The 15,258-nt window shown below is 42.1% G+C and overlaps 3 protein-coding genes across 3 annotated transcripts; 2 read left to right on the plus strand and 1 right to left on the minus strand.

Moving 5' to 3' along the window:
• Positions 1-300, minus strand: LACBIDRAFT_308660 (uncharacterized protein; the record flags this gene model as incomplete). Its single annotated transcript, XM_001876040.1, has 1 exon — positions 1-300. One exon carries the CDS (start codon positions 298-300, stop codon positions 1-3), a length of 300 nt encoding a protein of 99 aa, XP_001876075.1.
• Positions 301-5,030: 4,730 nt separating this feature from the next.
• On the plus strand, positions 5,031-6,698 carry LACBIDRAFT_322603 (uncharacterized protein; the record flags this gene model as incomplete). The annotated part of the gene is made up of 6 exons (XM_001875606.1): positions 5,031-5,273; positions 5,490-5,533; positions 5,883-5,969; positions 6,021-6,181; positions 6,224-6,591; positions 6,639-6,698. 6 exons carry the CDS (start codon positions 5,031-5,033, stop codon positions 6,696-6,698), a joined length of 963 nt encoding a protein of 320 aa, XP_001875641.1.
• Positions 6,699-7,151: 453 nt separating this feature from the next.
• Positions 7,152-7,740, plus strand: LACBIDRAFT_322604 (uncharacterized protein; the record flags this gene model as incomplete). The annotated part of the gene is made up of 2 exons (XM_001875607.1): positions 7,152-7,286; positions 7,345-7,740. The coding sequence occupies 2 exons, from the start codon at positions 7,152-7,154 to the stop codon at positions 7,738-7,740; spliced, it is 531 nt and encodes a 176-aa protein (XP_001875642.1).
• Positions 7,741-15,258: the final 7,518 nt, after the last annotated feature.

Below are 15,258 nucleotides of genomic sequence, written 5' to 3' on the forward strand. Positions count from 1 at the left end.
TCAGCCGTCACCGTGATTGACGTGATGATGTCCAAATAAGCCAAAGCATTGCAACAGTTGCCAAACAGCTTTTGAAATCTTTTTGGTCCTGACCCCCATTCCCGCCCAGCCTCCCTCGTCGATATTCCCCTCGGCCTCGTTGACGCGGCATTCACACGACGTGCTTGCCGCGTATGGACGCGAAAATGCCCAGACACCAGAGAGCGACACAAGAGACGCGACGGCAACGTGCCCAAACGCGACGCGACGCGACATGCAACCAACCAAACGACTGACATCGACTGTACGCGACCGACGCATAGACACAAGAGACGCAACGGCAACACACCCAAATGCGACGCGACATGTAACCAACCAAACGACGATACGTGACCGACACATCGCGCGAAAATGCCCAGACACGGGAGACCCGACACACGGCAACATGCCCAAACGCGATCGACACATCGCATCGTGCTGTGCCTTTATTGGCCAATGGGTAGAGTGCAGGCGATAGGGAGAACCGTGTATGTGATTCTGTATGCCCCCTCCCCTCCCCTTGTTTTAAATCTGATACCACCCTTTCTACTTATTTTTGTTTGTGTTGATGTGGACCATGGCACGGCATGCTGATGAGCTCAAGCTCGCGCGGCGGATGCAACGAGTTTCCCTGGGGTATGTTTGGGGTGTGCACAAACACCAACCCTTGTGTGTTGTAGATATATGTAGATATCTTATACCATATAATTTATGCAGTAGTTGTTGTCCCCAATATGTCACGGAAAACGAATAAGTGTAGCAAGAGAAACCTTGTAAAAATGTTGCTGTTTGCCTTAGAAAAAAATTGATGTTGCTTATGTCAACCTAACTGGGCACACGGGGGGCATTCTGGACCACCGCTTCCTTCAAACGTGCTGTCAAGTCTGTCAAGGTGCTGTCGTTGTTGACGGGTCTTCATCCTTTCATTTCCCATTGCAACGACGTCATTCTTTGTGACGGCTGTATGCTCCCATTTTCGTGCTCTCTTTTCTAAATAATTGTCTCAGATATTCCAGCAGCACTTTTGTAGCTTAAATTAAACCAATTTATTGTTACAGCTGAATGCAGAACGATAGGCCAAGCCAGATCGACACATGCACAGGGCGGACTCTCAAAATTTCAAAGTGACATGATGACTGAGGCTGTTGAGTTCTCACAAGGTGCGAAATTTCAACCTCCGAATTGATGTCACCCTATATTAATACCATAAAATTTGAGACCCAGTGAAAATCAACTCTGATCAGGCCGAGTCACAGTGACTAGAGCATCAATCGAGTTAGATATATTTCAGGCAATTTGCAAGGCTGACCCACACTAAAAACCACACTGCGTACATGGCTTACATCATGTAATATTGAATTGGATTGAACTCAAATCTATTTGTATAGAATTCTGTCGATAAAACAACACCTTACATCACTTCAATTCTAGGCAATCAGATCTACCTTGGAATAACCTGAGTCATTTTTGACTGGGTTTGAGAGTCCGCCCTATGTATGTGTCAATCTGGCATGGCCTATCGTTCTGCATTCAGCTGTAACAGATATCTATTGTCCAGCCCAAAGGCATAGATTTAGTACTAAAATGATTTCTGGTGATCAAATAGCAAAAATGATGTGAAGTCATGTCAATATCCACAACACAACTATCACCTTAAACAAGGAGTGATTGGGCAGTTGAGCGAAGCCTTTGACAAATTCTGTGACAAATTAATCATTTTTGCACGCTTTATGTAATTAGAACAGACCTGTGGGGAAATTTTTATTTTGACAGTGTGTTTGCCTATTGTGCAAAGGTGACATCCAAATGTAAAGAAATTGTTGTTACTATTTTTAAAATGTATCTAAAGGTATGTCCACAGGACAAAAGGCTGTTAAAATTTGAATTTGTAAATGGAATAGATTTCAGGAACAATGAGCCAGTCAAAAGCATTTGACTGGGGTCTATGCAGCGACACGTGATCCGCCCGTTTGGGCTTTCCTTATCACCTGCGCTTTGTCGCCTCGCTCCTTTCCCTCCTCCCTCGTGTTCTCTTTGTTTCGTCTCTGTATATACCATGTCTCGCTCCTCCATTCTTCCTTGTGCCCTCATATTTCCATACCACTCACATAGAGCTCGTTAGCGAGCATCTTTCTTTTCACCCGCCCTTACCACTTACCCTTTTTTCTTTCTGTTTTCATTTTCATTTTCACGTCTCATGTACTACATACTATTCACCTGTGCCGGCTTGAGCTCGGCCCTCCCCTTGCGGGATCCGTGCGAGAGAGCTTGGGCGACCAAACACGATTTGTTTGTCTCCAACTTTGGGATCTTGCGTCAATCTCGCGCGAACACACCCTCAGTCATTTTTCAACTCACTCGGAGTACGCATAGATTCAGTTTTTCTCTTCAGCACTGGACTGGGCTGAACACATAACTGGACTAGGCAAAACTTTAATCTTTAGTAAAGGTTCACCTAGGCAACACAGTTGTGGACAAATTTTAACAATAATCACATCAATTGTTTTAATTCTGTCAGCCCTGTTGAACAATTGGCAAACATAATGTCACAATAAAAAAATTGTTTAAGGTGTATGTCTGCTCATATCTCTTTTTTTTTTCATTTTTACCGGACTGACAGTATGGGACAGCAATCCAAGGCAACATTGGCAAGGATAAACAATGTAATTGGGGCTTCAAGTATTATTTTGAAACTTATTCTCATGTGTTCTTGATGTTTTCTTGTCTGACTTCAAAGATGTATGTGTATTTCTTCAAAATCTTCTTCTAATCAGAATATTATATTCTAAAAGTTTGTATAGTTACATTCATTGTCATTCTAAACAGAAGTATGGAGCCAGATATTTTGATACCTTATGTGACTTCATGTCTTGGCAAAAATGGAACACACTGGAATTGCACATGGCACAACCATCAACTTCAGTAGGTCCCCTTTTACACCACCTTGGTTGACCAGAATAAGTCAGCCACAGGCCCATATTTCCCAATCTGTAGCCATATCCATCTGATCTTGCTCAAAATTGTCACTGTCTATGCCTGGTGAATATCATTCTAAGTAGTGTTCACAGGTCTGGTTCAGTCCAGTGTTTTGCCCCTCAAACCTGCAACTGTGGACTACAACTGGTCTAGGACTGACCTAGATATTGAGGGAACTGAATTGGACCAGTCTTTTGTGGTGCATGGAACCAGTTCAAACCCAGACCATTTTTTTGTGTAAAATTTATTATACCAATATAAACCATCTGTATCTCAACTATTATTACCCAAAAAGCAAACAGATTATATAGCATAGTAAGGCATGTAAATATTTGTTATTCCACTGATTTGTAGGAGATTTAATGAAGATTTGACATAGCTATGACTGACACCAAATTACATCTCCTAAAGGGTAGAGCCAAATTTATTGTGACAAATCTAAATTATTTGATGCATATCATTCATTGATAGATGATGAGCATATTTTCTTACTTGACATATCAATATCCAAAAACAGAATGAAGCAAAATGATGAAAATGTGAGTGAGTTAGAACTAAAGTCATTCTGGTATAAGTTGCACAAAAGGTATTTGTACCAAAATGGATTTGATTATATCTTTCTCAGTTCTTAACAATTTTGGATGAAGCAAAAACCCAGTTAAATGTCATAAATATGGTTACAAGAGTATGTAACACATGTGACCATTTAAACTGTTGCACCCAATTACAATTGGTCTTTGAACAGTTTTAAAAAAGTTTGAGAGGCAGATGATTAGCTGTCTGAAAGGAACACACTCTCAATCAATTAGTGCCTTCAGATATGATTTTGTATCACTTTGGCATGTTTACAGCCATTTGCAAAAATGATGGCAGTCGCGCAAAAATAGAATAGAATGACAGAATTGTTTGACTTCAAAAATTTTAGCATTTTGAGTGTATGACAGTGTTGTGAGCCTGTCACCTCTTGTCCTCCACCATGTCCAGTTCGATGGGTATAGTGCTTGGAAGTCCAGTCCCAAGACTGAAAAAGACTGAGACTGGACTGGACCAAGACTGCCCAAGACCAGAAATTCTCAGGACTGTCAAAGACCACAACTGCAGTCCGGTCTTCGGTCTTGCACAATTTCGGAATTTCAAGACTAACAAAAGACTGGTCTAACCAGTCTTAACCAGTCTTTACCGGAACTCTTAAGCAAACACAAACACAACTTGTAATCAAACACAAACACAACTCAGAACCAAACACAAACACCACTCTCCTACCACCACCATCCCATCACTGTCACCACCCTTCATGTCCACTGCCTTGCATCACAAGTGCCCACCATGGGCTAAACGACACACATTGACTGCCACCTCACAAGCTGGAGGGTAGTGTTTGCAGGTCCAGTCTACAGGACTGAAAATATACATAGGACTGAACTGGACTGAACCACAGTCTGGTCTTTTTCCAGTTGCAGTTGCCCACATTTGTGGTCAGTCCAGTTGCTAGTTGCCATGTTTTTGTAAATATTTAAAAACCGAAAAAGACTGGTTTAGACCGGTTGCAACCGGTCTTTCGTCCCATCACATGTTGGACCCTACTCACACACATTTTTACTTAATTTTAGGTCCCTCAATCATCAAAAATGGTCAAGAATTGGTTGAGATATGGCCAAAAACTTTTTTATACACAATTTGAATGTATATCCTTTCTGTTTTTGCCATATCTCAGTCAAGTCTTCACAGAATTGCTTACATTTTTGATCAGTCTACGGAGAATTAAAATATCTATCTATGTATGCAATTTACATGAGGTAATATTTAGTTTCTGTGGTGTAATAAATTTTACAACAAAAGACTGGTTGCAACTGGTCTGGACCGGTCTTTTTCACATTATGGACCAATTAGGACTGGTCTAAAGCGGTCCGGTTGCGGTCCCTTAATATCTGGATCGGTCTAGACCAGTTGCGGTTGCCAGTTGCCTCGTTTTGAGGTAAAAAACCAGACTTAACTGGACTTTAAAACACTACTGGAGGGTCAGCAACAACACCCACATGGCCATGGCATGCCACATCGTCCATGATGACACCCCCTGCCACTCTCTCCACATCGCCTATGGCCCACTACCATTGTTAAATATTCACACCCACCTTGGCACATGCACACCCACCAACCACAATGGCAACAATGAGCGCCTGCTCGGTCAACAGTGCATGGAGAAGACAATGTGGCACCTCAATGATCCCCTTGGGATGTGCCATGTCATCCAGACAGCGATGACAGTATGTGTAGGGCAGGTGAGTACATTGTATGCCCTACCACCCTCTTTCTCCTGTCTAACAGCCACAACGCCCAGTGGCCATCATAACACCCACTGCCACATCACCCCCTTGTCCTCTGCCACCTTTGGTGTTGTCAACAACACCTGACAATGGTCACGCGACGATGGCGGATGACAATGACATGATGTGGCAGTGACAACAGATGACCACAATGATGATTGACAAACCAAGGATGATGCAAAGAATGGGGTGACGACGGACAACAACAAGGACATGTGAGTGCTTCCCCCCTACCCCTACCCCCCTCTCTGTTCACCGTTGTGTAGTACTAGCCTAACACAGTATATTTAGTTAATTAGATACATGTTTTCCTTATGTTAGGAGCTCTGAGACCGGTCCTCAACCAGTCCTCAACCAGTTGAGACTGAGACTGGTTGAGACCAGTCTTTCAACTGTAGAAAACCAACAAAAACCGCACTGAACTGGTTGACATCGGTTCGGTCCAGTTTTTTGAGGTTCTTCAACCTGTGAGGACCAATCTTGGTCCCAGTCTTGTCAAATTTTGACAAAAGACCGGACTTCCAAGCACTAGATGGGTAGGCCCTGAAGGACATCCCCAACAAGCCCAGAGGATGTCAGGGATACCAGTTCAGAGCTTGAAGGTTCTGGGAGTCATGGGTCTGATGATGGCTCAGATAGTGACTCATCAAGGTAAGTTCTGACATTTGTTCTTGACTTTCTGACAACATACTTCATCTGTAGCTCTTTGATGGCTTCTTCGCAGCCTCATAGCTATGCCAACCACTTGATGGATCACATACTCCTGCTAAAATCAGCAAGGGACAAGATGGCTGCACCAAAAGCAAATGGGCACACACCTCCAAAGAAGAAGAAGAAAGCTGCCATAACGATGGCGAAACCAGGTATGTGGCCCTTTGTTATTCTTCTTATCATTCTAACAGTAGTCTTTGCAATAGCTGCTGAAACCAAGGCCAAGAACATCACATACAACCTGGTGATATTCCCCACATCCGAGTGCATGAAAGAACTGAAGAAACGAGCAGGAACAAACACCTTTATGAAGCTTGAAGAGGAAGAGCCATTTGATACATGGAAGGCACAACTTCTGGTTTGCATTGACAAGACACTCACCCCAACTGTACTCGACTTTGCCAACTACGAAACAACCTTCACAGTGCCTCACATTTCAACTGCTCCCATGGCCATATCATGCGACGAGGAGTACACAGACATGTTAGAGTGTATCAGGAGGACAAAGGACCTTGTATGTGCTGTTTTTGTTCAGGAGCACCAGCAGATGCTGTCATCCAAGGTATGCACACAATATCTCCTTGCTTCTTACTTCTATATACCCTGCAGAAGCATGAGAAAGAGAATATTCCCAAAGAAAATGAGGACGAGAACATGGAGGATGAGTGAAAGGCCAATAAACAGTGCAAATCCAAGGTATGTGATCGCTGTTACTCATCTTTATGTTCTATGAGTTTACCATTGTCAAGGTCCCAAAGAATTCGGATATCGGCACTGCCAACATTCCTCACAACAACAATATCAAGTCCCTCCATGAGTGGTGGATGTGTCATGCTAAACCCGGCTGCTCTAGCGAGCATTGCTTCATCAATCCCATCGATGCCTCACACTTCCTGTGATATAGGATTGGAAGGGAATGCCCAGAGGCCATAGTCAAACAGTGGTATATAGCTAGATTTGGATATCTTACATAATATATTGATCTTTTGTCTTGAACCACCATCTTGTCAGCAGTCTTGCCATCCTCTTACTACATGTAGTGCTTTGTATATCTGTACTTCCTACAGTATGCATAATCATGTTGGGCCAGCTGAGTATCTTGTAACTGCTCATTGCTCACTCATGGGTGTTGATCCCAGATCCACCCATTCTTGCCTCCTCCTTCCCTCTTGGCTTCAGCTATGCAAGAAGTTCAGAGTGAACGCTTCACACTTCCCTCTGTTGCATAGCCACTTCAATGTATGGGGTTCAGCCATGGTCTGTACTCACACAAGCCATTGAAGTGATGCATATACTAACTAGCTATCTTACTTAGCTCAAAGGTCCGACCACGGCAACCTTGGACACACCACCAAACCACCATTTGTTCAACACCATCTCCAACAATCATCTTGGTCAAATGAGTCCGCTACTCAAACGCCGCCAGCATGCAAATACCTCAAATGGCTCAGTGCCAGTCATCAATTTCAATATTCCAAACAATGTTTTCCAAATATTCAAACCCCCTGCAGCAGTCCGTGTAACACCTGTCCAAGGCACCACCCTTGTAACACCTGTCCAAGGCACCGCCTCTGCCCTGGTCACTCCCATTGCACATATCTCACCTCAGCTTTCTGTTACTGAAATGCTAGTCTCTGCTGATCATGTTCCAGGTCCCAAGCTTCCTCTTGAAGAATTCTGCAGGATGTATCATTTGACAGATGGCATTTGAAACAAACTTGACGAGAATGGTTATTCAGGTACCCACACCTTCCCATATGCAGAATGGAAGGATCTCAAGGATGCAGGGCTGAAAGCTGGTGAGATTGCACAGCTAAAGCATGCCATTTCCGTGTGGTCGACCGCACAAGCTGTTTGATACCAATCGACCCTTGTACTTTTCTTATCACACATTTTTTGTTGGCCCTGCCTGTATTACTGCCTCGCATTGCTCTCGTTACAACATGTATATTACTTAAAAGTACCCAGCATAAAAGAAATAGCCCTCAGCATCCTCAGGTGTGATAATGTCCATTGCAAGCTTGACATCAAACAGAAATCCATCTCCAACTGGGAATAGGTCATAGTTTCAGCGAATCCATGCTTTGATTTTCAAGATCACTTCTTCAATCGGGTTCAGGTCAGGGGAGTAAGAGGGAAGGAAAATGATTTGAACACCTGTCAACATCTATCAGCCAGCTCTAATATTTCTTCTCCATGATGTATTCATGTGTTGTCCATGACAAGGACACTGAGCTTTCCCAGGTATGGTGAAGTCAAAGGCATCTATCAACAAGGGCCCATCATCAGCCTGAAACCATATGTCAGAGAGCACTCATAACACTATGCTCAAGAAAGTGTAGGAACTTTTCTCAGGTCATTGACCCTTCCACCACCATGCTCACAGCAATCCCATCCAGGGTCAACAACCCTTCACCCAAAACCCTATGACCACATACAAAAACACCTCTCATAGACATGTGTTTTCCTCACTTTGCTCAACCTTGGCAGCAATGGATAGTCCTTTCATCCTTCGAGAATTCATCAAGAAATCCAATTTCTTCTGCACTGTATTGGCCCATCTTCTGGATGAAATCTGCACATAAGTCCTCATCATGTTCCTTGGCGATGATCTGCAGCTTTTTGAGAGAGATGCTGGCTTGCTCTAGCTCCTGGTGAATGGTTGTGTAATGCACTGCAATGAAGTGGTTGGTGTCCAGGAGGTCAAGAAGTTCATTGAGGAACCAGTTGGGATGCTGACAGACAAGCGCCAGAAGATAGGTTATGTCGTTGAAGTGTAATTTTTGTGGCTGTCCACGACTAGTGCTTGTTGGTGGCTCAACATGTCCGGTCTCATTGTATAGCTTTTGTATCTGTGAGAAAGTCCTTTCCAAGAATCCTACACAGTCCAAGATATCGTCAAGATTGAGCAAATGTTGTTCATAGAGCTTGATTGCAGCCAGTTTGAGGTCAGCAGATATTTTGCGATAGCCCATGAGGTCAAGATACAAGATGTGACTGGATAACACATTCAAATGTCAAATTTTTCTAAGTTAAACTATTCTGTCATTCTATTCTATTTTTGCACAACTGCCATCATTTTTGCAAACAGCTGTAATTGACTTGGCATCCTGTCAATGTCACGATCTTTCATGAAAACATATCTGGCTTTGAAGCTGAGATGTTTAAGGGCAGTCTTTCAACCTTGAAAGATAGCTGGGTAAGGGAGGTGTGACATCTTGGCAGCACAATTGAGGAGGCACACCATCCATAAATATATATGGCTGCTTACTAGTCATTGCACAACCATCTTAACACAGCCAAATCACATGCTTGTCAGCTTTTGAAGATGATTGAGAGGCCTTACAAGTATAAAGATGTTAGAAAAATAAGGTGTAAAATATGGTACATGAATAAATAATCATTATCTGACTATGATCTCCTCCACTTTGCTTAGTAGTTTCAAGGGTGTTATCAAGTAGATCAAATGCACTTTGCATTGTCTCACCTCATGCAATAGATTTAGTGACTGCTTTCCTTAACTCAATACTAGTACTTTGTCTAATTTCTTTTCTTTGAAGATGTCCATTGTCCACAGATCAAATGTCTTCAAACAAACAGAAGTTGTTCAGGCATTAGATCTAGCACTAAAAATTTCAAACCTCAAACTCAAACAGGCAGGTTCTCTCATGTTGCAGTATTTAGAGTATGTTAATGGGAGTCATGGTGGGCATTTATGTTCTGTACATCAAGTAGCTATGGGAGGTGTAAAGTCATGCATCAGGCATAATGGAGTAAGAGTGAGGGTGAGCCTGAGCTTGGTGATGAAGTTTGCATGTTAGAAAAAGGGAACATAGGTAAGTAGGGAGTGGGTATATTATGATTGCTTGAACTTTGGATCTTGAAGCTTCCCATCATTATGTAGGTTTGTAATATATCATTGCGAGATGCTACCAAAAAGGAAAAAACTCAGTTAGCATCATGATGGAACTTGACACCTGAAACAAGGATGTATCGGGCACCTGAGTGAAGCACCGGACATATCCTAGGACAAATGAATCATTTTTACTTGTTGTTTGTGTATCTGAGAGATACTGAGGACAGATCCTTTATTTCAATTCAATTGAAGGATTTGTTCGCAATATCTATCTTCAGTTCAAACAATAAGCAAATTTTATTTGTTCGTCAAACAATCTGTCAATGAATTTGCTCAAGTGCCTAATTGTCCACTGTTTAAGGTGTGAATCCTTCTAGTTCTGTTCTTAGAATACATGTCTAAGGAATAACTTCAATGATGTCAGTATCATATATTGCCTTCCTTGCTGCATTGTGATTTTTGTAATTATATTTTTTGAAATCCTCAAAATATGTAAGGAGCAATGTTGCTTGTATACCCATACTGGATATGTTCTATGATAATATTGCAATATGAGTCAGATCTACTGTACATCCTATGGAAAATACAAATAAGAATACATGATCTGAGAATGTTGGAATATTACAATACCTTTCTTTTCAACATTCTGAAAAATTTACTTTCAATTTTGGAAAGATGGTGAGCTAATATGATTATGTAAGTTAACTAGACTCTACTAGATAAGACACACCTTTTTTCTTTGATTTAGTTCTTGAAGTATTGGAGATCTAAGTTTTGCAAGTAATGCCACTGCCTCAACTGTCTTTGGATGCTTGTCTCCAAAAATCTTCTTCCAACTTGGACTTCCAGCCTGGCTGCATCTGTGTATTTTTGTAGATAGTAGGATGTTATTGCAAGATCTTCCAGTAGGTCAATTGTATCAGGGTGTTCTTCTCCAAGCAGTCTTTTGCTCAAATTTATAAGTTGGATTTTAATCTTCTCTGCCTCTGTATATTTTCCCAGACCAATAAGCTGTCTGCCTGCAAAATTTAGAACTTCCATTTTGAGCTTCCTTGCATCTGCATGTTTTCCTAGACTCTGACATGTCATTGAGAGGTTATGCATGGCAGAAATTGTATCTGGGTGTTCTTTTCCAAACAGTCTGTTTCTCACATCTAGAACTTTGATTTCTAGCTTCTCTGCATCTGCATATTTTCCCAGACGTGAATATGTATTTGCAAGATTACCCATTGCTCTCAATGTACCAGAGTGTTCTGCTCCAAGATATCTGTTTCTCAGATCTAAAATTTTGATTTGGAGCTTCTTTGCATCTGTGAATTTTCCCAGAGTTACATATGTATTTGCAAGGTCAATCATGGCAGTAATTGTATCTGGGTGTTCTTCTCCAAGCAGTTTATTTCTCATATTTAGAACCTTGATTTGTAGCTCCTCTGCATCTGCATATTTTCCTACACCTTCATATATAACTGCAAGATTATTATGGCCCTAATTGTATATGGGTGCTGTTCTCCAAGCAGTCTGTTTCTCAAATCTAAAACTTTGATTTGCAGCTTCTCTGCATCTGCATATTTTCCTAGACTCACATATGTATTCCCAAGATTGCTCATGGCAGCAATTGTATCTGGGTGTTATTCTCCAAGCAGTCTGTTTCCCAAATTTATAACTTTGATATTTAGCTTCTCTGCATCTGCATATTTTCCCAGATTGCATATGTGCCTGCAAGGTTGACCATTGCGCTAAATGTATATGGGTGTTCTTCTCCAAGATATCTGTTTCTCAAATCTAAAACTTTGATTTGGAGCTTCTCTGCATCTGCATATTTTTCCAGACTCGCATATGTATTTGCAAGGTTGCCATGGCAGTAATTGTATCTGGGTGTTCTTCTCCAAGCAGTCTGTTTCTCAAATCTAGAACTTTGATTTCAAGCTTCTCTGCCTCTGCATATTTTCCCAGCTTGCATATGTATCTGCAAGGTTGCTTATTGCACTAATTGTATATGGGTGCTCTTCTCCAAGTATCTGTTTCTCAAATCTAAAACTTTGATTTGGAGCTTCTCTGCATCTGCATATTTTTCCAGACTCGCATATAGTTGCAAGATTATGCATGGCAGCAATTGTATCTGGGTGTTCTTCTCCAAGCAGTCTGTTTCTCAAATCTAGAACTTTGAGTTTCAAGCTTCTCTGCCTCTGCATATTTTCCCAGACACGCATATGTATCTGCAAGGTTGCTTATTCCAAAATGTATCTGGGTGTTCTTCTCCAAGAATCCTGTTTTCAATGTCCAGAACATGTATTTGGAGCTTCTCTGCATCTGCAAATTTTCCCAGACTCACATATGTATTTGCAAGGTTACTCATGGCATGAATTGTATCTGGGTGTTCTTCTCCAAGCAGTCTGTTTCTCAAATCTAGAACTTGAATTTTAAGCTTCTCTGCCTCTGTGTATTTTCCCAGACTTCCATATACAACTGCAAGATTCCCCATGGCACTGATTGTATCTGGGTCTTCTTCTCCAAGATACCTGTTTGTCAGATCTAGAACTTTGGTTTGCAGCTCCTCTGCATCTGTGTATTTGCCTAAACTCTGGTATGTCCCTGCAATATTCCCCATGACCCTGATTGTATCTGGGTGTTCTTTTCCAAGAGTTCTGCTTCTTACATCTAGTGCTTGAATTTGAAACTTCTCTGCCTCATTATCATATCCTTGTTCCCCCAACAATCTCCCAAACCTTTCATGAGCATCATCAAAGTACCAATCAACCATGTCCTTTTTTGTTTGCTGTATATTGGCTCTCACATGAGTAACCAAAACCCTTCTGAACTGATATGGCTGCCTCTTGAAGTGTCCCAGCAGAGAGCAAGCTAACATGATGTATGCCATCAAACAGTATTTCTGTCTATCTTCTGGGGACATTCTGTCTCTCCCCCAAGCATGAACAAGTGGATGCATACTATAGACACCTTTGGACGAAACTAGCTTGATTAAGCTGAAAGAAAGTAATACTTGAAGTCCCTCTCTAAAGATGAAATTATCCCATTTTCCTGTGTTATGAAGTTGAAGCAGTGTGTGGTCTATTATGGAGCTTGCAAGAGGTAAGCCAGACCTCTGCTCATTATCTCCATTTTTCTCATGCTCATGCATAGCAGCATAAGAAAAAATTTCCTCAGTAATACTATCAAAATGAAAGAAGGCAAACATTCCCAGCAGAAGCATTGCACTCTTGGCTGCCTCAGCTCTTTGAGAGTCATCACTTTTAGCTCTTTCCTGAATTTCTTGAAATGATAGCTCCCAAGTCCCATAGACAGATCTGTTATATTTAGATGCCCCTTTGAAAGCTGGGTAAGATAATAATCTTTCTCTGTATTGAGAATATTCATCAAGATACTTTCTGATGTCTATGCTCCCAAAAGCAATGAAAGCACCAGCCTGATCAATAGCCAGAGGAATGCAAAAGAGTACATTCACAATCTTAGAAGCCTCAGCTTGTAAATCTTTTTGAGACTCATCTAAGCAAGCAGCCTTTAAGAGTAAACTTGAAGAGACAGCATCATTTTCTTCCATCTCTGTCACCTCAAGAGAATTCTCATGTAAAGTCAACTGTCTCAGACCAGAGTTGCGACTAGTTATCAGAATATTCCCCCCTAGCCCAGATGGAAAATATTGCTCCAGATCTTCAGATGTCAGATTATCAGCATTATCAAAGACCATTGCATAGTTATCTCCCAGAGAGCTAATCCACCATAGAGCAGACTGAGGTGAACCATTCAATGCAGCAGACTGAGCCTCAGGAAGGTTACAGATTCCCTTCAATCCCTGTGTGATTGTACTAGTGGAAGATGCATCAATCCAGAAAACATGGGAAAAGCTGGGGATGAATCAGTTACAAGAACTAGGTGGTATGGTGGAGTACTTACTAGTCAGACATATCCTCAATGAACCTCAAACAAATCTGAGTCTTTCCAATCCCCCCCATGCCATACAACAAGAAGAATTTTCTATGGCGGACTGTATCAGTGCTTTTAGCAGTAAAATGTTCCTTCAGCTTTGCAAGGACATCAGTCCGACCTGTGAAGCGAATGCTTGAGTTTGGTTTAACAGGTATTGCTGCATCGGATGTCGTTCTGTTGCCAGTGCCAGTGTAGTAATTGATCTGTGCATGATGAGCGGGACATAAGAGGTATCAGAGCGCTATGCATACAGTATCAGCAGCGTTGAATGTGCCGCCACTTATGTCGACGTTCTGAGCACCTTGGAACATATGTATGCCACTCATGTTGGTAGCGTAACAGATGGGGGCGAAGGAAAGGAACGAGAACCCAGATGCAGCAGACCCCATCCTGCCACGTGTTGTCCATGAGGCATTTGAACAAACGCCCAAGATTGACTCCCACGTTGGGCGCTGGTTCAGAGAAACGCAAACGTTTCCGTGCAAGATTATCATGCTGGAAAAACGAGCCACGACGTCGAGTCGTATCGTCGTTGCAGACGATGGGCCAGGTATACAACACCTCCTAAATTTTACGCAAGTGTAAAAATGTACATCATCAACAACAGATCCAAAAAAATCCTCCTCAATCAACTCGCGGACAACTGGGGAAAAAAACAAAGACGGAAAACTATACTGCAGGAAAGAAAGGCTGAGGAACACAAAAGGCATGCAAGTAAGTAGATCTCTCAAAGGGAAGGAAAGAAAGAAAGAAAGCTCTATGTGAAGAAGAAAAAAGAGACGTGTAAATCAAAACCAATATGTAAACGACGGTGGTCTGGGTGAGCAGTGGCAGGGAATGACGTATGCACAAAGGATAACCAAAGCAAGCGTAGGTAAGTAGGGAGCGGGGTACATCTTGATTCTTGAACCTTGCATCTTGAAGCTTCTCATCCTTACGTAGGTTTGTAATATATCGTCGTGAGATACTATTAAGAAAGAAAAGACTCGGTTAGCATCGGGAAAGGGAAGGGGGAAAAGAAACGAGATCCATGAGAAACGGAAGATGAATGAAAAGGCCCCACAAAACCGACCGCACCCGCACATATGATATCACCCCCGCTTCCGCTAAAAAGGAGCCTCTCAAAAGGCGCAAAGAAAACCGTCCAAACACCCTCCTGAAAAAAAACGCAAAGACAGCCGCCCAAACACCCTCCTCGAAAAAAGCGCAAAGAAACCCGCCCATACACCCTCCTCCCCAGAAAAAAGCGCAAAGAAACCGCCACTTCAAAAAAAAAAAAAAAAAAAAAGAAAACCAAAAAAGCGCCAAGCGAAAGCCGCCCAAACAGAAAAGAAGAAGAAAACCAAGCCAATCCCGAAAACACAAAGAAACCGCCCAAACACCCTCCTCAAGAAAAGCGAGAAAGCCAACCAAACACGGGGATCCTCA

Source organism: Laccaria bicolor, genomic scaffold, assembly GCF_000143565.1.
Source record: "Laccaria bicolor S238N-H82 LACBIscaffold_3 genomic scaffold, whole genome shotgun sequence".
NCBI lineage: Eukaryota > Fungi > Basidiomycota > Agaricomycetes > Agaricales > Hydnangiaceae > Laccaria > Laccaria bicolor.